General features: G+C 41.3%; 1 protein-coding gene across 4 annotated transcripts; it reads right to left on the reverse strand.

The window, feature by feature from the left end:
* Positions 1–99: 99 nt before the first annotated feature.
* Positions 100–25,477, reverse strand: usp5 (ubiquitin specific peptidase 5 (isopeptidase T)). 4 transcript variants are annotated; one of them, XM_061914845.1, is made up of 20 exons: positions 25,200–25,477; positions 20,104–20,232; positions 19,958–20,021; positions 19,738–19,865; positions 19,528–19,673; positions 13,850–14,034; positions 13,689–13,783; positions 13,416–13,609; positions 7,340–7,411; positions 7,156–7,243; positions 6,948–7,073; positions 6,706–6,868; positions 6,465–6,627; positions 6,172–6,260; positions 3,868–4,053; positions 3,411–3,554; positions 3,184–3,326; positions 2,915–3,065; positions 2,747–2,831; positions 100–601 (listed from the first exon to the last, which is right to left on the reverse strand). In XM_061914845.1, the coding sequence occupies exons 1-20, from the start codon at positions 25,305–25,307 to the stop codon at positions 508–510; spliced, it is 2,553 nt and encodes an 850-aa protein (XP_061770829.1). In that variant the 5' UTR covers positions 25,308–25,477; the 3' UTR covers positions 100–507. The 4 variants fall into 4 exon arrangements, with proteins under 4 accessions (XP_061770829.1, XP_061770830.1, XP_061770831.1 ...); XM_061914846.1 differs by having other exon boundaries at positions 6,715–6,868; positions 25,200–25,476; XM_061914847.1 differs by having other exon boundaries at positions 3,925–4,053; positions 25,200–25,476.
* Between the last annotated feature and the right edge of the window lie 1,126 nt (positions 25,478–26,603).

The raw sequence follows: 26,603 nt of genomic DNA on the forward strand, positions 1-26,603 counted from the left end.
ATAAAAAGCATGCAATATAATTATTTGTCACAGAAGACATAACAAAATCTTTGCAAACTCGCAATTGAACCCGAAAAGGTTAAAGAAAAAGCAACTAGATCTGTTTGACTTTTTTATTGTTTTCTTTCATAGCACACATTGGAGCGGCCTGCTCCGTGATTGGATAAGATGGAGAGTCCGATATCAGTAACTGAAGCCATGCATTGTAAACCAGGATATTTAGAGGGAGTATCAATACAAGTGTGATCCTTTCACGTGATGGTTTTAGATTTTCAGGAAAGATTAACTTACTGCAAGTCGGTAATTGAGTTAAAAAAAACACATCCCCAATTATGTGCAGCCAAGCAGTGAGGAGTAAAGAGAGATGTATTTACACTTCTTATAACAAGGGTGTTTCAAAGAGCTTGTTGTATGTGTGCCAATAAAAGTTGTGTGAACGTGTGTAAGCAGTCACACGCATCACATTCACTTTCCCAAAAGTGCCGCCAAGCGCCCCCCCCCTCAGTCTTATTCTGCCACTCGCCTATAGAAGTAGAGGTACCCCAGGTCTTTGGGAGGTTTCTCTGAAGCGCACACCTTCTGGTCATTGAAGATAACCCACCTGCCAAACACACATCACACTGCGTCAATCTGATAATTATTTCTGTATAAGAAGCACATTAAGTGAGTGACATTAAAAAAAGTATAATGAGTACAAGTAATCTACATTTTTTCTTTTAAAGGAAATTATTAGTAAATGTAAATTTAATAAACAAAGCTAACTAAAATAATACAAATAAATAAAAAATTTAACTTCAATAATAAACAGGCTACATACACATAATTTAACAATGGGAGAACTTTTCTATAAAATAAAATAATATACATTAGCCACACACAGACCAACAGAAAAAAGCCCTGCAATATAATAAAAATATACATTAAAAAAAAAATGTACATATTTAAAAAAGGACTAAATAAAACAGTATACACAGGTCACACAATACAAGTTAGTACAATAGCAATAGTTGGGTTGCAACCACATGACCGAAAGGACACATTCGGGCACTTTCAGATTTCATGCTACTCGGTGGCCTAGTGGTTAGACTGTCCGCCCTGAGATCGGTAGGTTGGGAGTTCAAACCCCGGTTGAGTCATACCAAAGACTATAAAAAAATGGAGGCACATCATGTATTTACATCTGCAGGGTCAACAAATTAAGCATTATTCGGTGAAAGACAAAGTTATACTTATCCGTGCATCGCTATAAGCAACATATTGGATTGACATAAGTGCCGTGCTGCTGTAATAATGACGCGATTAAGAAAAATAATACGTTTTTTTGAAGTTGCTTTCCTGCTACAAATATTAGTCTCATCTACAATTCCTGTCTTCAGTTGTTTTTATGGTGTTCAAATGTCTCCTTATTTAGCTATAGATGTCCTTGTGTTTCTGCAATGTTTGCTAGAGATATCAGGGTTCAGTATACTGAACCTACGAAAAATGTATTCAACTAGTTTATTAGGACAATTAAGAATATTTTCTTGATGCTAGCAAATATCACCAAAGATGTTATATTGTGGTCATCCGTGTCGGATAAAGCACTTGGCTTTCCTGCACAACAACAACAACAAAGCTTTTAGTTTCGGTTATGAAAATCGATAATGAAAATAAGGTAAATGAGTTATACTTGTATATTTCTACCTCTTTTAAGGAACTCAAAGCACTTTGACACTATTTCCACATTCACGCACTGATGGTGGGAGCTGCCATGCAAGGTGCTAACCAGGACCCATCAGGAGCAAGGGTGAAGTGTCTTGCTCAAGGACACAACGGACGTGACTAGGATGGTAGAAGGTGGGGATTGAACCAGTAACCCTCAGATTGCTGGCACGGCCACTCTCCCAACTTCTCCACGTCGTCCCCACGGTAGATTGAACCAACAATCACAATATTTATTACTAGGATTTAACATGACAGTTTATTTGTACAACCAATTTATACTTAGGCATATCAACTACAAAAGAACAAAACCATGCGATTTACTGTCCTTTCCATGCGTTTGGTTTTACTCTCAAATACTACTAATATAGTATCACTGTACAGAAAAGCATGGTCTGATTGTATTCCATAAGATGCTTTCTGAACCACTTCTTCCGGGACTCTATGAAAGCTCTTTCCTATCTCTCTACTTGAATGATTGGAACACCCCAAAATAGAACAGCAATTTGGTATTTTCTGCTCAAACATTACACTCCCTCTCACTTGTTGTAATGCAACGCTCAAGCCGCTTGACCATCATGTGAAGAAAGCCGTGAAGAAGAAAAACGGATGTGATGTCATATGCAACCGAGCAATAACATAACATGAAAAAATAGTAAAATAAAAATCATATAAATAGCTGTAGTAAAATGTTTTAGTGAACTTCAAGTAAGCCGTTTTATTTATATCAAAGCAATTGCAATATTATATTATATAATATTTAATGTGTTCTATATGGACACAGCGCCCTCTGCTGGCTTATTGTGAGGGTAGTTAATAATGATGCACTGCATCATATTGGGAGCAGTTTCTATTATGGTCCTGAGATATATCGACAGAATAAACAAGGTAAACACAACCACAATTATAACCGCAGGGATATATCTTTGCAAACAATATCGAAAATGGAATTGATGATGTACTGCTTGTATTGGATCTCATATTAAGGCTAAATGTAAGTGCTGCTTAAAAAATAACAATGACAATGGACGAAAAGGACACTTACTGCTGATCCTTCTTGATATGACAGACATAGTGGCCACACATGGTGCTCGTACCCATGTGGCTGATGAAGGCAAACAGCTCATATTCTGGGCAGACAGAAGACAGCACGCTGCGTTGAGGAAAAAGAACCACTTAGGACAAAACACCATCGTCCCAAATGCCTACTCACTGCCTGGTCCGTCTCGGACACAAGGCCCAGGAGGAGGATCCCGAACGCTCTCGCTTTCTGCGGCGGAGCGACCTCCTTCGGACACATCCATGGACTCCAGGTCGTCCAGGTGTGAGAAGATCCAGTCCACAGCCCGTTCCAACGTATTGCTCTGAGACAATAAAATAACTTTCAAAACTGAGCATAATCATATCAGTAAAAAATAACACTTGTGTGCCCAATGTTGTGGCCAGTTGGTGTAACTGTACGTGAGAATGTTTCATTCTAACCGTTGCCCGAAGTGCTTTGGTCGCTTGGTCTCGGCTGAAGCCCATTGACACAATGGTTGCCAAGTGTTCCTCGCAGATGCTTTCTGTCGGCGTCGTCCCACCACCGGAGCTGCAGCCGGGCAGGATTAGGGGGGCGGAGAAATCTGCAACCAATCAGAAAGAACAGGGAGAAATAAACAAATGACTAAGAAAAGCAGGCAAACGGATTGAAGATGTGCTAAGCAAACCTGGGTCGTCCAAGTGGCCCATGACCCAGTTCATGGCGGCGTCGATTCCAGTGTTCCCAGTGTAGTACACCGCTTTCCTGCAGGCCTCCATGGGGAATCCCATGTCGCAGAGCTGGCACACCGTGGAGTCGTCAAGGACTGGAGCTAGAAATTTTGGAGTTTAAAAAAGAAAAAAAAAGCGAATTACTTTGGCGCACTTTATTTCTCAGAAGAAAAAACACATCACAAATGTATTTAAAACTTTTAAATAATAAGGGACGAGTGGTAGAAAATGGATGAATGGATGTTATAAATCATTAGAAACTAAATAATTTTGTGTGATGTATAACCCAAGCGGTGCAAAAGTGAACAACAAAGGCAACATGAGGAAAGCAAAGGTAGAACGGAAGTAAAAGGGAAGACAGGATGAGTCGAGGTTTGACGTGAGGAAAAGAGCAGAAATGACAGACAGACTGACACAGCAGTGGGGAGTAGAGAGAGTCGTCCTCCTCGTTGCCGTGGGAGCCCAGGATACCTTTAACCTCCACATCTGGGGTCATGAGTGGGGGCGGGGCCACCTCTGGTAAGAGCTCCTCTCCCGGCTGCTGGCCTGCTGCACGCAGCGCACTTAAGTCCAGAGTGTCCGGGACGTCGATGCTCACATCTGCAAAGAACATCATTGGCCACGTCACACTTCTGGCTGCGTTCGACATTCTGACAGAGCTGACAGACCAATGCAAGTGCTCTAACTTCCAAACAATAACCATCTTATCATAGTATATGTATGGTCTTAAGGGAAAATACAATATACTTAAAACTTGGATGTACTTGAAAGTGGTCGGTGTATAACTTGAGTTGCAGTATAAAGATTTACTATCAACTGAAAATCCATCGACATACATTGAGTCTTGAATAAATAGCTGGCAACACATTAGTGGTAAGATAATTGTGTTTACAGTCATATACAGTCCTGCTCTGGGCCTGCACGAGTGCTGCTGGCACTGGGGCGCTGCAGTCCATGAAAAAAAAACATGAATTTCACAGAGGTTTTAGGCAGTAGTAGATAACACTAATACTGCTCACACTAAACATTGACATCATCTGTACATGTTCACTGAGAGGTGTAGTAACAACAATGGCTGCATTTTGACTCATTTTCAGTTTACAGGAAATCTATCAAACTGTACACTGACTAATCCAAAGTATGTCATTTAATAAAAATATAAGAATTTTCTTTACTCTTCAGTACTAGATTTCCGATTTAGAGGCTCCGATTATTGGATTATAAATTGACAATTTATAAATCCTTAATTATCATATTGTATATATTATTTATATGTATATATTCTAAATCTATAAAATTTTATTAATAATAATTTGTTTACAAGGCTCCTTTGGCTACTGATTTATGCAGTATTGCGCAATATTTTTTTTTTAACTGGAATAGCCTGCTCAGTGAAAAAATAAATTAACGTCCCTACTTGGCGAGCAGGCATGCCCAAATACATTTTTGTGCCTTCTAAAACCACAGAATGTACAAATACTTTGGCTCCAGTCGTCATAAAGACGTTTGTCGTCTATTTACTCATTCATATCTATGCCTAAACTGTATGAATACTATTGTCTCTCTTGATTTATTAATCCATGTGGTACGTTCCACTTCTTAGCTGTTTTTTCCCTGTTGTAATGCGGTTCCTATTAGCCTTCAGTGGAAATGTACAAAAACATGTATTCTTTTCTTGTATTATAACTTCACATTCAAGCTAGTTTAGCACTGCAGCTAGCATAGCTTGTCTTCTCTTAATCCATGTGTCCCAGCTAACATGGTTGGTTAGAACCAAAAGGTAGAACTAACATTTAGAAAACATTAGCAATAGGGTTGCATTTTTGAACCCTCTGTATTACTTTAGCTAACATATGTCAATAATTGATATTTTTACATTGAGTTCTCACGTTCTGACCGTGATGCATCGGAGAATCGGTCATTTTTCTACACAGTACACATTAACTTAGATCAGTGGTTCTCAACCTTTTTTCAGTGATGTACCCCCTGCGAACATTTTTTTAATTCAAGTACCCCCTAATCAGAGCAAAGCATTTTTGGTTGAAAAAAATAGATAAAGAAGTAAAATACAGCACTATGTCATCAGTTTCTGATTTATTAAATTGTATAACAGTGCTAAATATTGCTAATTTGTAGTGGTCTTTCTTGAACTATTTGGAAAAAAAGATAAAAAAATAACTAAAAACTTGTTGAGAAATAAACAAGTGATTCAATTATAAATAATAATAAATTCTATTTATAAAGGCGCCTTTCTGGCCACTCAAGGACACCGTACAAAATCAAAACAATAAAATCAAATTGGATAAAAACAACAACAAAGATTAAAGATTTCTCCACATAGAAGTAATCATCGACTTAAAGTGCCCTCTTTGGGGATTGTAATAGAGATCCATCTGGATTCATCAACTTACTTCTAAACATTTCTTCACAAAAAAAGAAATCTTTAACATCAATATTTATGGAACATGTCCACAAAAATGAATATTGCAATGTTGCATTTATTTTCACAGTTTATGAACTTACATTCATATTTTGTTGAAGTATTATTCAATAAATATATTTATAAAGGATTTTTGAATTGTTGCTATTTTTAGAATATTGAAAAAAATCCCACGTACCCCTTGGCCTACCTTCAAGTACCCCCAGGGGTACACATACCCCCATTTGAGAACCACTGGCTTAGATTATAGCAACTGACCAAGTAATTTTTGCACTTACCCAGTTTCTTAGGGACCCAGTCTAGACCAAAGGTAAACTTCTTGATCTGAATAACTAAGTGGTCTGGGAACGAGGCAAATCGGGTGGTTCTGATGAAAGAAACAGAAAGACTGATCAATAAAAACTATCTTTGTTAACAAAATATACAAGGCCGAAATTATTTATACCCCTGGCAAATTTTTACTTAAAGCTACTTTTATTCAATGAGCTTTTTTGTGATTAGAAGTGACACAAGTGTTGCCAGTGATATGAATAATTTCTGGACTGTATTTTTGACTTTGGTCAGTGCATACTTGGTGGCAGTAGTTTTGGCTTGTGCTGCAGAGCTCCAGAAGTCAGTAAGGAGTTCCGGTTCAGTAAGGGCCGCCATGCAAGTCGCAAAGGGAATTTGTGCACGCACAGGCGAAACCGATGAATCCCCGTTCTCACGTCGGCGCTCCACCTCCTGCAGCTCATCTGATTGGGAGATGGTATTACATGAAAAAACTGTACACACAAGACCAAAATATGGCAAGTAAGAACATTTTCTATTACCCTCCTCACCTGTGTTGATGGCCTGGTCCATAGGCACAGGCAGCTGGATGATGTAGTCCACCCGCTGTGTGTACTTGGCCTTCTGGGATTGCTGGCACACAATCCTGTCCTCCAACAGGAACCTGAAGGCTTCAGATGGGTTGGGACCGGAGCGACAGTTCCTCTGTTATAGAGTGGAAGTAACAAGATGAGAAGAAAAAAACCATAAAGGGTGCACAAGCAGCATTAAATGTCAAATTTACCTCCACCATGTTTATGAAGTGCAATAGAAACTCCTGAGCATCCTGTTGCCGATTGGTGGAAAACTCCGGATGACCCCGCCCAACAAGTGCTTTGAACATTTGTGGCGCTATGCCAATTTGGTAATCCTGGAAATAAAACATTCGATTTATCTAAAAAAATTATCAATTTTTTTTTTTTAAAAGCTTTGCTATTTGTAGCTTTTCTTACTTTGGGCTCAGATGCACCATTTTCATCTGAAAGATCTTGAGCCAGCTTGGAATATTCACCTGACAACAGACCGTAGCCCAACTTGGCTCTGTCAAAGACCACAAAAATAATGAAGTCGTTGCAGTGGACGTACAACGGAAGAACCAAGAAAGTTTTCTTTTTAACACTGAAAAAAGATACTCACACTTGGGTTTTGAAGTCTTGAGTGGGATCGCTTGGGGCCTCGTCAATTATCTTGTCAATGTTGCAGACATACCTAGACAGAGCAATATGATTACTGTCAATTGATAAACACTAGGGATACCAGAGATATATACCGTGGTATCGCGGTTTCAAAATCTTCACAGTAATGCCGTGACGTATGACTGTATCAAACGAAAACTTGGTGAATTAAGGTTTTTCTGGCACTTTTGCGTTGGATGGTCTGCAAATAACTACATCTCTAAAAATCTTCTCGGATTGCCAGCGCACTGGTGTATGTTGCCGCGACGGCATTATTAGCTGGTGACACTATAATTTCTATGAACACTTCTTTAAATAAACTTTTCAAGAAGAACATATAATTCAAAAGTCCCTCTCAGACTAGACCACGACAAGTAACACTAGCAGACAAACAAACCCTCGCGAAAACATAACCTCTTTAGTGTAACAAAGAGCACCACGTTTGTCTCGAGCGTTCCAAGCCAAAACCGACTTGCTCAGGACGCATCATGCGGAGAGAAAAAACATAATTGAAGCAAAGGAGGTTAAACATACATTTTTGAGGTACTTACAATATTAAAAGTTAAATTGTGAGTCAACTTTTTTGCAAAGGACACTGCTTTGTAGAAAGTAAAAGTTAAAAGACACTAAAGTGTCCGATTATTTTTTTACACTTGTTACACCAGATGCTTATGTTGTCAATATAACTGAGGTATTTTTTTTATATTTGCTTGTAACATTGGATGTTCTTGCATTATTTTTTGTACTTAAAATACGTATTTGTAGTAATAAATATGATTAGAACATTTTGTTTGTGTTGAATGATATTAAGTGTTTATCATAAACATTCCTGCCACTTCATTTTACACATACTGGCATTTTTCGCAAGTCTTTTTTGTACAATACCACACTAAAATCATTCTGTGGTCTTAATACTGTGGTAATATCGTACAGTGACATTTTGATATTGTTACATCCCTAATATATATACCAATACATAATCAGTTATTGATTACGGCTGACACTTGATAAGCATAGTTCTACAATATTTGTCTATATCTGCAAAGACATCATACATCTACTACCAGGACATATAATGTGCATGTACAATGAATAGCGTAATTTCCACACTATAAAGCCTCTACTATTCTGCCCCACTCTTTACACGATGTTGTGGCTAATTTGGGGCGTTTCCTTGGCTTCACATGCCACCAATAAATTTTTCCTTGTCACTTCAGACCAATGAAAACGCCAAACGGGTCACGGTGGAACAATAAACCTGTTAAACCAAACGCAATTACACAATAATTTAGTGAGCTGTTTAGTTATGCGATCACCTCACCTCCATCACGGAGGAAACAAAAATAAATGCACGCCCGAAACACAAAGACGATCGACCCAACAATTGAAAAGGGAAACAACAGCCGCATGGAATGGAAATTCACCACCGTTAACAGGCCCCAAAAGGATGGATCCACACGCACCGAAGAAGATGGCAGGGGGCCCAGATGTGACCTAACCTGACTCTCGTCAGATCCTTGTAGTTAGCTGAGCTCCACACAAGGATCTGGGACTTCTCAATAGGAAATGTATTTCAGAAGGCAGAGCCTTGTAAAAAATTCATTGTATGTGATTTGAAAAACCACTTCTCCGTTATCTTGAATGACGTGCTATTTCAACAACTCACATCGAAATTCAGCCCTTGACGCTGATGAGAGCGACACTGGGAAATCCAAAACAGAACAGCTGACATATTGGATGACGACAGAGCGAAAAGTTCTCTGTTCATCTTTGAAATAATTAATATTCGATAGATTCGACAAAACAGTTGCAAGGGCAGAATCAATGTCAGCACACGACTCTTTGCTGCATGCCGCTATTGTTGTTTGAATCAAACAGTCGCTTCGGCGTTACCACACATCTATGTAATCCCGCCCGGCAATCCTGATTGGTTCATTATTTTTTGCTTTCTTGAAGGAGTTTGCAATGCCCTCGAGCCCAAATACTTAAGTGGAACTCAGCAAACTACAAACCCCGTTTCCATATGAGTTGGGGAATTGTGTTAGATGTAAATATAAACAGAATACAATGATTTGCAAATCCTTTTCAACCCATATTCAGTTGAATATGCTACAAAGACAACATATTTCATGTTCTAACTGATAAAACATTTTTTTTTTTGCAAATAATCATTAACTTTAGAATTTGATGCCAGCAACACGTGACAAAGAAGTTGGGAAAGGTGGCAATAAATACTTATAAAGTTGAGGAATGCTCATCAAACACTTATTTGGAACATCCCACAGGTGTGCAGGCTAATTGGGAACAGGTGGGTGCCATGATTGGCTATAAAAACAGCTTTCACAAGAAAGGATGGGGCGAGGTACACCCCTTTGTCCACAACTGCGTGAGCAAATAGTCAAACAGTTTAAGAACAACGTTTTTAAAAGTGCAATTGCAAGAAATTTAGGGATTTCAACATCTACACTCCATAATATCATCAAAAGGTTCAGAGAATCTGGAGAAATCACTGCACGTAAGCGATGATATTACAGAGCTTTGATCCCTCAGGCAGTACTGCATCAAAAACCGACAGTGTGTAAAGGATATCACCACATGGGCTCAGGAACACTTCATAAAACCACTGTCAGTAACTACAGTTGGTCGCTACTTCTGTAAGTGCAAGTTAAAACACTACTATGCAAAGCCAAACCCATTTATCAACAACACCCAGAAACGCCTCTAGCTTTGCTGGGCCTGAGCTAATCTAAGATGGACTGATGCAAAATGGAAAAGTTTCCTGTGGTCTGACGAGTCCACATTTCCAATTATATTTGGATTGTTATAGGCGCAAAGTTCAAAAGCCAGCATCTGTGATGGTATGGGGGTGTATTAGTGCCCAAGGCACGGGTAACTTACACATCTGTGAAGGCACCATTAATGCTGAAAGGTACAAACAGGCTTTGGAGCTACATATGTTGTCATCCAAGCAACGTTATCACGGACGCCCCTGCTTATTTCAACAAGACAATGCCAAGCCACGTGTTACAAAAGGCGTGGCTTCGTAGTAAAAGAGTGCGGGTACTTTCCTGGCCCGCCTGCAGTCCAGACCTGTCTCCCATCGAAAATGTGTGCCGCATTATGAAGCGTAAAATACGACAGCAGAGACCCCGGACTGTTGAACGACTAAAGCTCTACATAAAACAAGAATGGGAAATAATTCCACTTTCAAAGCTTCAACAATAAGTTTCCTCAGTTCCCAAACATTTATTGAGTGTTGTTAAAAGAAAAGGTGATGAAACACAGTGGTGAACATGTCCTTTCCCAACTACTTTGGCACGTGTTGCAGCCATGAAATTCTAAGTTAATTATTATTTGCAAAAAAAAATAAAGTTTATGAGTTTGAACATAAAATATGTTGTCTTTGTAGTGCATTCAACTGAATATGGGTTGAAAATGATTTGCAAATCATTGTATTCCGTTTATATTTACATCTAATACAATTTCCCAACTCATATGGAAACAGGGTTTGTACAAGGAACTGGCGCGAGTCATGTTAGATGTGACTCACCTCTATAGGAAAGGGAATGCAAAAACAAGACCAAGAAAACGCCAGGCGAAGCAACCCTGAGTCCCCTCAACTCTGACACCGAACAAGAAGACCCCAACGCATGGCAGCAGGAGAAGGACAACGACTACCCTCAATGACCTCTCCGGTAGGTTCTTGTAGGTCGTGTGACAGGTAGAAATCTAACGGTTTTGTAGATACGGTTTTAAAATATTTGCAATAATGCCATGTTGCATGATGGTATCAATAGAAAACTTGGTGGGTGTAGTTTTTTTCTGGCACTTCTGCTTTGTCAAGTTTGAAAATGAACTACATTTCCCAGAATCAATGTGGGGATGTGGAGCGCCAGAAAAGAGAGAGAAAGGAAGCAGGAAAGTGTTACCCTTTGTAGTCGATCAGAGGAAGGTTTTTGTTTCGAAATAACTGAGTTATGTTGTTAACAAAAAACCAACCAACCCTGGCGAAAACATAACCTTTGTAGCGGAGAACAGCGCGCCATGTTCATCTGAAGTGCCTGAATGAATACGGTAATTCATTTATCAAAAATAATAAAGGAGATAAAACATTATAAACCTATGTTAAGTGCAAGCATACTATTATAAAGTTAAAGTACCAATGATTGTCACACACAGGTGTGGTGAAATTTGTCCTCAGCATTTGACCCATCCCCTTGATCACCCCCTGGAAAGTGAGGTGACTAGTGGGCAGCAGCGGTGCCGCGCCTGGGAATCATTTATGGTGATTTAACCCCCAATTCCAACCCTTGATGCTGAGTGCCAAGCAGGGAGACAATGGGTCCCATTTTTTTATAGTCTTTGGTATGACTCAGTCGGGGTTTGAACTACCAACCTACCGCTCTCAGGGCGGACACTCTAACCCAGGGGTCACCAACTTTTTGAAACCAAGAGCTACTTCTTGGGTACTGATTAATGCGAAGGGCTACCAGTTTGATACACACTTAAATAAATTGCCAGAAATAGACAATTTGCTCGATTTACCTTTAATAAATAAATCTATATATATAAGAAATGGGTATTTCTGTCTGTCATTCCGTCGTACATTTTTTTTCCTTTTACGGAAGGTTTTTTGTAAAGAATAAATGATAAAAAAAAAACACTTAATTGAACTGTTTAAAAGAGGAGAAAACAAAAAAAAATGAAAATTTAATTTTGAAACATAGTTTATCTTCAATTTCGACTCTTTAAAATTCTAAATTCAACGGAAAAAAAATTAAGACAAAAACTAGCTAATTTGAATTTTTTTGAAAAAATGTAAAAAAGAATTTATGGAACATCATTAGTAATTTTTCCTGATTAAGATTACGGGTAATTTTAGAATTTTGATGACATGTTTTAAATAGGTTAAAATCCAATCTGCACTTTGATAGAATATATAACAAATTGGACCAATCATTATCAAAGGCAAATCATTATTTCTTCTAGATTTTCAAGAACAATTTTTTTTTAAGAAATTCAAAAGAATGAAATAAGATTTAAATTTGATTCTACAGATTTTTTAGATTGGCCAGAATATTTTTTTTGAATTTTAATCATAAGTTTGAAGAAATATTTCACGAATATTCTTCGTCGAAAAAACAGAAGCGAAAATAAAGAATTAAATTAAAATGTATTTATTATTCTGTACAATAAAAAAAAAAAAAAATACTTGAACATTGATTTAAATTGTCAGGAAAGAAGAGGAAGGAAGGTAAAAAGGTATATGTGTTTAAAAATGTTAGACCCGCTCGACATCCATTGCTTTCGGTCCCCTAGAGGGGGGGGGTTGCCCACATCTGAGGTCCTCTCCAAGGTTTCTCATAGTCAGCATTGTCACTGGCGTCCCACTGAATGTGAATTCTCCCTGCCCACTGGGTGTGAGTTTTCCTTGCCCTTTTGTGGGTTCTTCCGAGGATGTTGTAGTCGTAATGATTTGTGCAGTCCTTTGAGACATTTGTGATTTGGGGCTATATAAATAAACATTGATTGATTGATTGAAAAATCCCTAAATCATTTTTAAGGTTGTATTTTTACTCTAAAATGTTCTTTCTAAAAGTTATAAGAAGCAAAGTTAAAAAAATAAATGAATTTATTCAAACAAGATAAGACCAAGTCTTTAAAATATTTTCTTGGATTTTCAAATTCTAGAGTTTTGTCTCTCTTAGAATTAAAAATGTCGAACAAAGCGAGACCAGCTTGCTAGTAAATAAATAAAATTTGAAAAATAGAGGCAGCCCACTGGTAAGTGCTGCTATTTGAGCTATTTTTAGAACAGGCCAGCGGGCGACTCATCTGGTCCTTACGGGCTATCATGTTGGTGACCCCTGCTCTAGCCAGTAGGCCACTGAGTAGGTGGCCTACTGGCTAAAAAAACATCTTCAACAATGGACAAACAACTACTAATGCACTCTCTCGACTCGCTCCAATGATCAAATTAACAGATTGGGAAAATCTAAACATGGCGCCGAGCATAAGGATGACAAGCAGATACTAACTTGCTCTGGAAGTCTGGAACGGTGAAGAGCACTTGCATTACAGAGTTGAGGTAGCAACTGTTGCCCAGGTTCTTCATGCCGGTAAGGCCGGGCCCAAACAGGGGACGCAGAGTGGTCCCGGACTCTTGGATCACCTCCCACTCTCCGACACGCTGATTGACGGCAATCTCCAGCTCTGTCATGGTCCGCTCAGTCTGAAGAAGCGCAGACGGAGACATCAGTATCAGGACTACATATGAGGTCAATAAGGTTATGTCCAATACGTGTACTTGCCTTCTCCATGGTCATCATGTTGATGCCAAAGTGGGACAGATGCTCTGGTAACTTAGAGTCCAGTACCATGTCATCCTCGTCGTAAGAGTAAACATCTGGACATAAGAAAATGTCAAAGTTATTACGTTATCCGACGTTTTTTTCCAATTGCGCCATCTCACCTGCTCCGTCCGGGGTGATGGTTCCCAGTTTGACAGCCAGTGGGTGTCCCGTCTCTTGGAAATGCAGCAAGGCGTGGTTGTTGCCACCTGTGCCGTCAAAGTACCTGCGACCGCAGAGGACTTTGCCGTCCGTTAGGTTCATCCAGATGTTCTCCTGGAGGCCGCACACTTCGCATCGCCAGCCGCTAGTAAAGAGGGACACACAGGACGTAAGCGCTCCAGTAGCATCATTTCCTTAAGCATACTATGCTCATTCATCCATCCTTTTTTTTTACCGCTTGTCCTTTTTGGGGCTGGAGCCTTTCTTGTAACTTTGCAATTGAAAAATTGCACCATTTTAAAAATGGAGGCTAACCGGTCATTATAGGTGAAGTCACACAAGATGTCAGCAAATCCAGTAAAAGCTGGACTCAAATAGCATTTTGAACATCAACTCCTCTAGCATTGCTTTTTCTTAAGCTTTGCTTAAGATCCAGAGAAGGACACCAGTCATGGCAAGTTGTACAGAGCAGTCGAAACAAAGTGGTAAACACATCAAACAAGCTACGGAGTTTGCCGTCATTGTAATTCTTGTAAAGAGTATAAAACGAGTATGGAAGCTGGACAAATAGGATGCCAAAAACCAACCACTTTCATGTGGTATTGGACAGAATTTAGGACTTTTTTTCACCCCCACAATGTAAATTCGAAAATCTGGAAGTTATCGGCACTACTTGCCTGATTCCAATTAATGCAAGTCATCAGAATCAGGTAATACAACGAATGATAAAGTTGTCTTCATGAAAGAAATTAATCTATATGGTATGGTTTGGATTTATTTCGAACATGCATACAATTACAAGATGATACATGTGTTAAACTAGGGCTGGGTGATATACCGATATAAACGATGTATCGCAGGTTTGTCTCTGTGCGATACAGAAAATGACTATATCGTAATATTTCGATTATATGTTCTCACACAATTGCTTTTAGCTGCGGGCATTACATTACTGGCGTTTCTCACTCCTCCTTATCTCTCCTTCTCACAGAGACAGGAAACAAGCCCGCCTTCTTACATACGTCACATACTGTCGAGCGTGCAACGTCATACGTTCTCACCGAGCAGAGAGGTAGCAGCATGGCTAACGTTAGCTGAGGCAGGTCGTAAAAACAGAGCGGAGCGGAGCTTTTGACATTACAAGAGAGAGAAGGTGCGAAACTGATCACAAATGGAGGAAGAACAATAAATGCCCAAAATAAAGAGCAGGGGATCCATCATCTGGCGGTGGTTTGGCTTCAAGTGGGAAGATATTCGGCAGACAACAGCAATATGCAAAGTATGCAACAGAAGTGTTACTACATGAAGGTAGCAACAATATTCATTTGTTCTTTCATTTAAAAAGTCACCCGTGAGAGAATGAAGAGTATTTAATTAATACAGTTTTGGTCAATTGACTTAGTTGTGATTTCCCTCTCTGCATGAAAGTTTAAAAGTAGCATATATTAATGCAGTATGAAGAAGAATGTTTTAATGTAGACACATAGAATCATCATACTGCTGTGATTATATGCATCAAGTGTTCTTTCAAGGCCAAGGCAAAATATCGTAAAATATATCGTATATCGCAATATAGCACAAAAATATCGCAATATTAATAAAAGCCAATATTGCCCAGCCCTTGTATTTTTATTAAACACCTTTAAAATGTAAACAAAAAATGTCTGTTTCATACATATATATATATATATACATATATATATATATTTATACACACACATAAATATAATGCCATCCATCCATCCATCATCTTCCGCTTATCCGAGGTCGGGTCGCGGGGGCAACAGCCTAAGCAGGGAAACCCAGACTTCCCTCTCCCCAGCCACTTCGTCTAGCTCTTCCTGGGGGATCCCGAGGCGTTCCCAGGCCAGCCGGGAGACATAGTCTTCCCAACGTGTCCTGGGTCTTCCCCGTGGCCTCCTACCGGTTGGACGTGCCCTAAACACCTCCCTAGGGAGGCGTTCGGGTGGCATCCTGACCAGATGCCCGAACCACCTCATCTGGCTCCTCTCGATGTGGAGGAGCAGCGGCTTTACTTTGAGTTCCTCCCGGATGGCAGAGCTTCTCACCCTATCTCTAAGGGAGAGACCCAAACTCATTTGGGCCGCTTGTACCCGTGATCTTATCCTTTCGGTCATGACCCAAAGCTCATGACCATAGGTGAGGATGGGAACGTAGATCGACCGGTAAATTGAGAGCTTTGCCTTCCGGCTCAGCTCCTTCTTCACCACAACAGATCGGTACAACGTCCGCATTACTGAAGACGCCGCACCGATCCGCCTGTCGATCTCACGATCCACTCTTCCCTCACTCGTGAACAAGACTCCTAGGTACTTGAACTCCTCCACTTGGGGCAGGGTCTCCTCCCCAACCCGGAGATGGCACTCCACCCTTTTCCGGGCGAGAACCATGGACTCTGATTTGGAGGTGCTGATTCTCATTCCGGTCGCTTCACACTCGGCTGCGAACCGATCCAGCGAGAGCTGAAGATCCCGGTCAGATGAAGCCATCAGGACCACATCATCTGCAAAAAGCAGAGACCTAATCCTGCGGTTACCAAACCGGAACCCCTCAACGCCTTGACTGCGCCAAGAAATTCTGTCCATAAAAGTTATGAACAGAATCGGTGACAAAGGACAGCCTTGGCGGAGTCCAACCCTCACTGGAAACGTGTCCGACTTACTGCCGGCAATGCGGACCAAGCTCTGACACTGATCGTACAGGGAGCGGACTGCCACAATAAGACAGTCCGATACCCCATACTCTCTGAGCACTCACCACAGGACTTCCCGAGGGACACGGTCGAATGCCTTCTCCAAGTCCACAAAGCACATGTAGACTGGTTGGGCAAACTCCCATGCACCCTCAAGAACCCTGCCGAGAGTATAGAGCTGGTCCACAGTTCCACGACCAGGAGGAAAACCACACTGTTCCTCCTGAATCCGAGGTTCGACTATCCGACGTAGCCTCCTCTCCAGTACACCTGAATAAACCTTACCGGGAAGGCTGAGGAGTGTGATCCCACGATAGTTGGAACACACCCTCCGGTCCCCCTTCTTAAAGAGAGGAACCACCACCCCGGTCTGCCAATCCAGAGGTACCGCCCCCGATGTCCATGCGATGCTGCAAAGTCTTGTCAACCAAGACAGCCCCACAGCATCCAGAGCCTTAAGGAACTCCGGGCGGATCTCGTCCACACCTGGGGCCTTGCCACCGAGGAGCTTTTTAACTACCTCAGCGACCTCAGCCCCAGAAATAGGAGAGTCCACCACAGATTCCCCAGGCACTGCTTCCTCATAGGAAGACGTGTTGGTGGGATTGAGGAGGTCTTCGAAGTATTCCTTCCACCTATCCACAACATCCGCAGTCGAGGTCAGCAGAACACCATCCGCACCATACACGGTGTTGACCGTGCACTGCTTCCCCTTCCTGAGGCGGTGGATGGTGGTCCAGAATCGCTTCGAAGCCGTCCGGAAGTCGTTTTCCATGGCTTCCCCGAACTCTTCCCATGTCCGAGTTTTTGCCTCCGCGACCGCTGAAGCTGCACACCGCTTGGCCTGTCGGTACCTGTCCACTGCCTCCGGAGTCCTATGAGCCAAAAGGACCCGATAGGACTCCTTCTTCAGCTTGACGGCATCCCTCACCGCTGGTGTCCACCAAGGGGTTTTAGGATTGCCGCCCCGACAGGCACCAACTACCTTGCGGCCACAGCTCCGATCTGCCGCCTCGACAATAGAGGTGCGGAACATGGTCCACTCGGACTCAATGTCCAGCACCTCCCTCGTGACATGTTCAAAGTTCTTCCGGAGGTGGGAATTGAAACTTTGTCTGACAGGAGACTCTGCCAGACGTTCCCAGCAGACCCTCACAATGCGTTTGGGCCTATTTGTATATAATGTATATATACAAATACAATACCCACCTATTCCATTTTCTACCGCTTGTCCCTAAACAATAAAGGATTTATATCGACTGCTGAAAAAGTACAGGCACCCCTGGACTATCTAATGTGCTGGCTACTAGATACGATATGCTTGAAGTTGAGTCTGCACGGCATTAAACTTGAAGAGCCAGTGTAAAAGTTACAAGTAAATACACAATTTGTATCATTTTTACAGTAGTGTAAATGGGGCCAGCCAGTGTGGCTGTGCCATGTGTACGTTAGTAAACCTCACTCCCTGACAACTTCAAGAGTGTGCTGGCTGCTGAGTTAGACAGCCCGAACTTTTAGCTCAGTGGTCGGCACACTTGCCTCTCAGGGGGATGGACAGTGTTTGACGGGAAGCTGAACCACCTCGGTTACACTTACATACCAGGCAATAATGTTAAAGGCCTACTGAAATGAGATGTTCTTATTTAAACAGGGATAGCAGGTCCATTCTATGTGTCATACTTCATCATTTCGTGATATTGCCATATTTTTGCTTAAAGGATTTAGTAGAGAACATCGACAATAAAGTTCACAACTTTTGGTCGCTAATAAAAAAGCCTTGCCTGTACTGGATGTAGCAGACGATGTGTGTGTGATGTCACGGGTTGTGGAGCTCCTCACATCTGAACATTGTTTACAATCATGGCCACCGGCAGCTAGAGCGATTCGGACCGAGAAAGCGACAATTTCCCCATTAATTTGAGCGAGGATGAAAGATTTGTGGATAAGGATAATGAGAGTGGACTAGAAGAAAAAAAAAAAAAATGTGAGGGCGGTGAGAGCGATGCTGATGTTATTAGACACATTTACTAGGATAATTCCGGAAAATCCCTTATCCGCCTATTGTGTTGCTAGTGTTTTAGTGAGATTAAAAAGTTCCTGAAAGTCGGAGGGGTGTGGCCACCTGTGTGTCGACCGCCAGTGTCTCTGAGGGAAGGAAGCCACGCAGCTGCAGCAGGACACAAGCTCCGCTGATGCGTCCGGTAAGAGACGACTTATTACCACAATTTTCTCACGGAAACCTGCCGGTTGACATGTGGCCAGGATCCATGTTCGCTTGAGCACTCTGTTCCATAGTAAAGATTCACCTTTGGGAATTTTAAACAAGGAAACACCGGCTGTGTCTGTGATACTAAAGGCAGCTGTAGTGCACCGCTTCCCACCTCCATCTTTCTACTTTGAGTTCTCCATTATTAATTGAACAAATTGCAAAGGATTCAGCAACACAGATGTCCAGAATACTGTGTAATTATGCGATTAAAGCAGACTACTTATAGCTTGGATCGGGCTGGAAAAAAATGTCCGCTACAACCCGAGACGTCACACGCACGCGTCATCAGACGCGTCATCATTCCGCGACGTTTTCAACAGGATACCTCGCGGAAAATTTAAAATTGTAATTTAGTAAACTAAAGCGGCCGTATTGGCATGTGTTGCAATGTTAAAATTTCATCATTGATATATAAACTATCAGACTGCGTGGTGGCTAGTAGTGGCTTTCAGTAGGCCTTTAAATTGAAACTTAAAACATTGCCTGTACTGCTAATAAAGGCTATATAACTGTGACAGCTTGAACTGAAACAGATGATTCAAATTTCTAATATTTCCTACAGAAAAGGGAGGTCAGCTAGCATCCCAAAATGGATTAGGCTAATTTTTAGGGTCCTATTCCAAGTGCAGGGGAATGACAGTGTACTTAAGTCTTACCTAGGAGGGATCTTGATTCCGTTGTCGAGCTGCTTGAGCTCTACGGCATGTCGCGATTCCTGTCTCACCTCGCCGTCCCACTGTTGTACTTGCAAGGTGTGCGAAACCGAGTCAGCCACCATGATGCCTGTCATTGACAGGGACACCTTAAGGAATCGTGAAAAGAGTTAGCATAAACAACTTAAGACATTGTTAGTGATTCCGTCTCACTCGCTCTTTCACGACATCCGGCATAGATGCAAGGTCCTCCGATGTCACTTCCTGCCTGTCAGGAAAGATGACAACCTTGACGTCCTCTTCATAATTCTCCTGCTCAACATCAAAGCCCCCTTCAATCCCTAGGAAGGCGACAAAGACAACATATTACTTATTTTAATGTATATGATGTCATTTGATTCTATGGTGGTAATTCTGGACATTCATGTTTTACCTATCGCCAGTCTGGTGGGCTTCTTCTTAGGCGGGTGTCCAGATCCAGAGTTGTCCTCTTCCTTCTGAGAGAATAAAATAATAAATTGGGTAATATCCCAAACAGTATAAACAAGACTGCTGGTTGTGTCATTCGTTGTGCTATACCTTGGCCTTACGAGTCCTGGTGATGTGCAAGTAAGCCCTCTGACCAGACCGAGCATGGTGCCTGTCCACATACTGGCTTCCAAAACCCAGGAAGCTGTTCATGCACACATACAGGCCTCCTTCGCTTTCCTGGAGGAGGGGAATCAAAGATGTTTACATCCATCCATCCATTTTCTACTGCGAATTCTCTTCGGGGTCGCTGGTGCCTATCTCAGCTACAAAAGGGCGGTAGGCGGGGTACACCCTGGACAAGTCACCACCTCATCGCAGGGCCAACACAGATAGACAGACAACATTCACACACTAGGGCCAATTTAGTGTTGCCAATCAACCTATCCCCAGGTGCATGTTTTTGGAAGTGGGAGGAAGCCGGAGTACCCGGAGGGAACCCACTCAGTCACGGGGAGGACATGCAAACTCCACACAGAAAGATCCCGAGCGCGGAATTGTACCCTGACAACTCAGGACCTTCGTATTGTGAGGCAGACGCACAAACCCCTCTTCCACCGTGAAGCTGTTTACATCCATCCATCCATCCATTTTCTACCGCTTATTCCCTTTCGGGTTCGCGGGGGGCGCTGGCGCCTATCTCAGCTACAATCGGGCGGAAGGCAGGGTACACCCTGGACAAGTCGCCACCTCATCGCAGGGCCAACACAGATAGACAGACAACATTCACACACTAGGGCCAATTTAGTGCTGCCAATCAACCTATCCCCAGGTGCATGTCTTTGGAAGTGGGAGGAAGCCGGAGTACCCGGAGAGAACCCACGCAGTCACGGGGAGAACATGCAAACTCCACACAGAAAGATCCCGAGCGCAGAATTGTACCCTGACTGCTCATGACCTTCGTATTGTGAGGCAGACGCACAAAACGCTCTTCCACCGTGAAGCTGTTTACATGTTATGTTGTATTTTATTTTTAATCATATTGTATATGTATTGTGTGCTTTATTTTATTTTTGTCTCACTTACTTTTCTTTTAAATTGTAATTTGTACTCCCTTTTTTTACATCATGGCTAAAACACTCGATCACTATGACAGGGCATCTGTCGCTTCATCCTGGACAATATTCATGACAAATTTGTGCTTTGCTTTAAAGATGTGATTTGAACAAAAATTTGAACAAAAGTTTGAAAAGGAATTCTACCTTTGCAACCTCATTATTCTATTGGCTAAGTTTTATATTCATAAATGTAAGTTTCTCAATACCCGACCTGTCTTTTGTGCCTTTAAAAAAGATTTTGAACTTTATTTTAAAACGCTCTCTACCTCTAACAACAAAAAAGCTGTGAAAACGATGATGCTGAATGAGCCTATGGCTTTGCAACTGGTTTAATATATATATGTTTTTTTATATTCTATTTTTGTTACTTTCAATATACAACCCCTGGGCACTGTTTTGTACTGTTTTTATAATGTTTTGTAATGTTATATACTGTTGTTGAACTATTTTGATTATTGTTTCTCTTCTGTTTGTTAATGTTGAAATTTATAAATAAACATTAAAAAAAAAAAAAAAAAAGGTATGACACTCCAAAACTCCTGTTAACCTGTCAAGGGTGGTATAGCTCGATTGGTAGAGCAGCCGTGCCAGCAATTTGAGGGTTCCAGGTACGATCCCCGCTTCCGCCATCCTAGTTATTGCCGTTGTGTCCTTGGGCAAGACACTTTACCCACCTGCTCCCAGTGCCACCCACACTGGTTTAAATGGAACTTAGATATTGGGTTTCACTATGTAAAGCGCTTTGAGTCAGTACAGCAGGGGTCACAAACGCAGTGCCCGCGGGCACCAGGTCGCCCGTAAGGACCAGATGAGTCGCCCGTTGGCCTGTTCTAAAGATAGTTCAAATAGCAGCACTTACCAGTGAGCTGCCTCCATTTTAAAATTTTTATTTATTTACTAGCAAGCTGGTCTCGCTTTGGTCGACATTTTTAATTCTAAGAGAGACAAAACTCAAATAGAATTTGAAAATCCAAGAAAATATTTTAAAGACTTGGTCTTCACTTGTTTAAATAAATTCATTTATTTGTTTACTATACTTCTTATAACTTACAGAAAGACAATTTTAGAGAAAAAATACAACCTTAAAAATGATTTTAGGATTTTTAAAAACATATACCTTTTTAATTCCTTCCTCTTCTTTCCTGACAATTTCAAATTTAAAGCCCACCAGGCTGCACCAAAAGTACAGTAGTGTATGCGCAGCAGCTATGAAGGTTGCAAGCCTGTTTTGTTCAACTTATCTTTGTGAATCAGCCTTTTCTGACATGAACTTCATCAAGAACAAACACAGAACACGCCTCACTGATGAACATCTGCAAGACTCACTCAGCGTTGCAGTGTCAAGTTACACACCAGAGTACAACACACTAGGTAACAGCATGCAATGCAAGGCTTCCCACTATTTATTTATTTAGCCTTTATTTAACCAGGTAATAAGCCCATTGAGATCAAAGATCTATTTTCCAAGGGAGACCTGGCCAAGAGGACAGCAGCAAGGTTACAATAAAAACAGTAAACAACACATAAAACATCACATTAACAACATTAAAACTTGCTCATATGACACATGTGCATACAGACAAGGTAGACTGCAATCCTTTCACAGAAGCTTTAAACTCATTCAATGTAACAAGGGTTTGAACTTGAATGTTCGATTGCAGGATATTCTAAGCCTTCGGTGCTGAAAACCTAAATGCTTTCTTGCCCAGTTCAGTTCTTACTTTGGGGATGACAAATTGAAGAACATCCATTGAACGCAGATTGTGACTTCCTTGTTTTTTTGTTAAAAGACAAGATAGATAAGATGGAGTGATCCAAAGAATGGTTTTGTAGAGGAAAACATACCAATGATTGAGGCGTCGCGCACATAAAAGATGTCCAGTTAACCATTGAGTATAAGACACAATGGTGAGTAAGGGGAGCGCAGCTGGTGATGAATCTCAGTGCCCCGTGGTACAAACTATCCAGCAGTAGCATTCATGTACAACACATCTCCATAGTTAATAATAGGTAAAAAGGTTGTTTCCACCAATACTGTTTCACAGTAAAAGAAAAGCAAGACTTGTTTCTATAATAAAATCCCAGTAAAAGTTTCAGGTTTTTTTTACAACATACTGAATTTGCTCCTTAAAACTCTAGTGGTCATCAATTAAAAATCCCAAATATTTGAAAAAGATACTAACATAATTTGTTGCCCATTTCTTGTTAAAATGTTTTCACACAGTGCTGATCTTACAGTTTTTGATGTGGTAAAGAACATACACTTTGTTTTCTCTGCATTTAAAACCAGTTGAAGATAACTGATAAATAAATAAATGGGTTGTACTTGTATAGCGCTTTTCTACCTTCAAGGTACTCAAAGTGCTTTGACACTACTTCCACATTCACACACACATTCACACACTGATGGAGGGAGCTGCCATGCAAGGCGCCAACCAGCACCCATCAGGAGCAAGGGTGAAGTGTCTTGCTCAGGACACAACGGACGTGACGAGGTTGGTACTAGGTGGGAATTGAACCAGGGACCCTCAGGTTGCGCACGGCCACTCGCCACCGCGCCACGCCGTCCCCAAACTAACTGACAAAGAAACAGTTAACAGATTTGGTGTCCAGTTCAAAGTGTGACATGATTTATTTAAAACTTTGACAGTTGACTTTTGTATTTTACATGAGTTTTTATTTGTACAAACATGGTGGAAAGTAATTCATGATTTGTTAAAAACAATGTTAGTGGCCAGCTAGTTAAAATGGGATATTGTGATTTCACAAGACTGTCTTAGAAGTGATCATTTGAAAATGTTCAATTTGAAAAATGTGCACTTGGAGAAAATATAAAAAATAAAGTGTTGCATATTGATATTTATCTTTTTCTATATATATTTATTGTCAGAAATCATTAAGATGATCAGTGTTTCCACAAAGATAAATATCATTAATTATTAATAATAAAATATAGTTCAAGGTAAACTGAGCAAATTGGCTGGAGGAGTTCAAGTACCTAGGAATCTTGTTCACAAGTGAGGGAAGAGTGGATCGTGAGATCGACAGGCGGATCAGTGCGGCGTCTTCAGGAATGCGGACGTTGTACCGATCCGTTGTGGTGAAGAAGGAGCTGAGCTGGAAGGCAAAGCTCTCAATTTACCGGTCGATCTACGTTCCCATCCTCACCTATGGTCATGAGCTTTGGGTCATGACCGAAAGGATAAGATCACGGGTACAAGCGGCCCAAATGAGTTTCCTACGCCAGGTGGCGGGTCTCTCCCTTAGAGATAGGGTGAGAAGCTCTGTCATCCGGGAGGAACTCAAAGTAAAGCCGCTGCTCCTCCACATCGAGAGGAGCCAGATGAGGTGGTTCGCGCATCTGGTCAGGATGCCACCCGAACGCCTCCCTAGGGAGGTGTTTAGGGCACGTCCATCCGGCAGGAGGCCACGGGGAAGACCCAGGACACATTGGGAAGACTATGTCTCCCGGCTGGCCTGGGAACGCCTCGGGATCCCCCGGGAGGAGCTAGACGAAGTGGCTGAGGAGAGGGAAGTCTGGGCTTCCCTGCTTAGGCTGCTGCCCCCGCGACCCGACCTCGGATAAGCGGAAGAAGATGGATGGATGGATAGGCTATTTCTGGCAATGTATTTAAGTGTGTATCAAACTGGTAGCCCTTCACATTAATCAGTATCCAAGAAGTAGCTCTTGGTTTCAAGAAGGTTGGTGACTCCTAAACTAGAGAAAAGCGCTATATAAATATAATTCACTTCACTACCTAACTCACAAAATAACTACTATGTAATGTGAATAGGAGGTGTAAATGATATTAAAAAAATGTGAAAATGTTTAACATACTTTGATAAAAGCCTTCAAATCCAGCCAGAAATACATTTAGTGAGTACTGCTGTTAGCTAGCATGCTAAGTGCTAACTTCACTGTGTTCTATTAGCTTAGCTTAACGTTGGTGGCGAATTTAACCAATTCAACACAATTTAACTACAAAAACGCTCATCAAATGAACTCAGATAGAAAACACACTGATTAATTTACCTGCTTGGTTAGGTTCGCTTTAAGATTCGGCCAAAAAAAGGAGATATGTTGCTTACCGGGGAGGAAAATGACAAGGCGCATTCATCTTTGTGGACACGGTCTCCGGGCTTCGGGACCCGAATTGTGGACAAAACCGACTTTAAAACCTCACTGACGTCCCCCATGGCCTGCTAGCTAGTACCGCCGTTCAGTGAGACACTCGCCCGTTTATAAATGAGGACCCCCGGGCGACCTTCCAGTGCTTTGCCGAGCCCGTCAAACGTGAGTGTGTTTGGCTGAATGAACCCTGAGACGCCGCCTTGTGCTGTGTTGTGTTTGTGGGGAGGCCCTGAACGCAGCAGCTACTACCGTAACACTTCTAATAAAGTCGCAACATAACTCCCCTTCTGACGTTCTGTGCCTTTTCGATTTGCTTCACAAGCTGTTTACATCAGGGGTCACCAACCTTTTTGAAACCAAGAGCTACTGATTATCAATCAATGATTATTTATATAGCCCTAAATCACTACTCGGTAGAGCCCACATAAGGGCAAGGAAAAACTCACACCCAGTGGGACGTCGGTGACAATGATGACTATGAGAAACCTTGGAAAGGACCGCATATGTGGGCAACCCCCCCTCCCCCTTCTAGGGCAGTGGTTCTCAAAAGGTGGTACGCGTACCCCTGGGGGTACTTGAAGGTATGTCAAGGGGTACGTGAGATTTTTTTTTTAAATATTCTACAAATAGCAACACTTCAAAAATCCTTTATAAATATATTTATTGAATAATACTTCAACAAAATATGAATGTAAGTTCATAAACTATGAAAAGAAATACAACAATGCAATATTCAGTGTTGACAGCTAGATTTTTTTTGTGGACATGTTCCATAAATATTGATGTTAAAGATTTATTTTTTTGTGAAGAAATGTTTAGAATGAAGTTGATGAATCCAGATGGGGCCCTGCAATGAGGTGACGACTTGTCCAGGGTGCACCCCGCCTTCCGCCCGATTATAGCTGAGATAGGCGCCAGCGCCCCCCGCGACCCCGAAAGGGAATAAGCGGTAAAAAATGGATGGATGGATATATATATATAAATGGGTATTTGTCTCTGTCATTCCGTCCTACAATGTTTTTCCTTTTATGGAAGGTTTTTTGTATAGAATAAATGATGAAAAAAACACTTAATTGAACGGTTTCAAAAAGGAGAAAATAGGAAAAAAAGAAAATTAAATTTTGAAACATAATTCATCTTCAAAAACTAGATAATTCGAATCTTTTGGAAAAAAATCAAAAAAGAATTTATGGAACATCATTAGTCATTTTTCCTGATTAAGATTAATTTTACAATTTTGATGACATGTTTTAAATATCGTATTTCCTTGAATTGCCACCGTGGCGCTAATTAATTTAAAACATCTTCTCCAAGGTTTTATTTTTAGTGTGTAATTGTGAATGGGAAAACGGTACCAACGT

Source organism: Nerophis ophidion, linkage group LG11 (genome assembly GCF_033978795.1).
Source record: "Nerophis ophidion isolate RoL-2023_Sa linkage group LG11, RoL_Noph_v1.0, whole genome shotgun sequence".
Classification (NCBI taxonomy): Eukaryota; Metazoa; Chordata; class Actinopteri; order Syngnathiformes; family Syngnathidae; genus Nerophis; species Nerophis ophidion.

Excerpts from the sequence above, each read along its gene's own strand:
- usp5 (XM_061914845.1), bottom strand. The coding sequence starts at position 25,307 with ATGGGGGACGTCAGTGAGGTTTTAAAGTCGGTTTTGTCCACAATTCGG. Across the intron at positions 20,022-20,103 it reads CCAGGACTCGTAAGGCCAAG|AAGGAAGAGGACAACTCTGG; the intron begins GTATAGCACAAC and ends TTATTCTCTCAG. Across the intron at positions 13,784-13,849 it reads CATCACCCCGGACGGAGCAG|ATGTTTACTCTTACGACGAG; the intron begins GTGAGATGGCGC and ends TCTTATGTCCAG.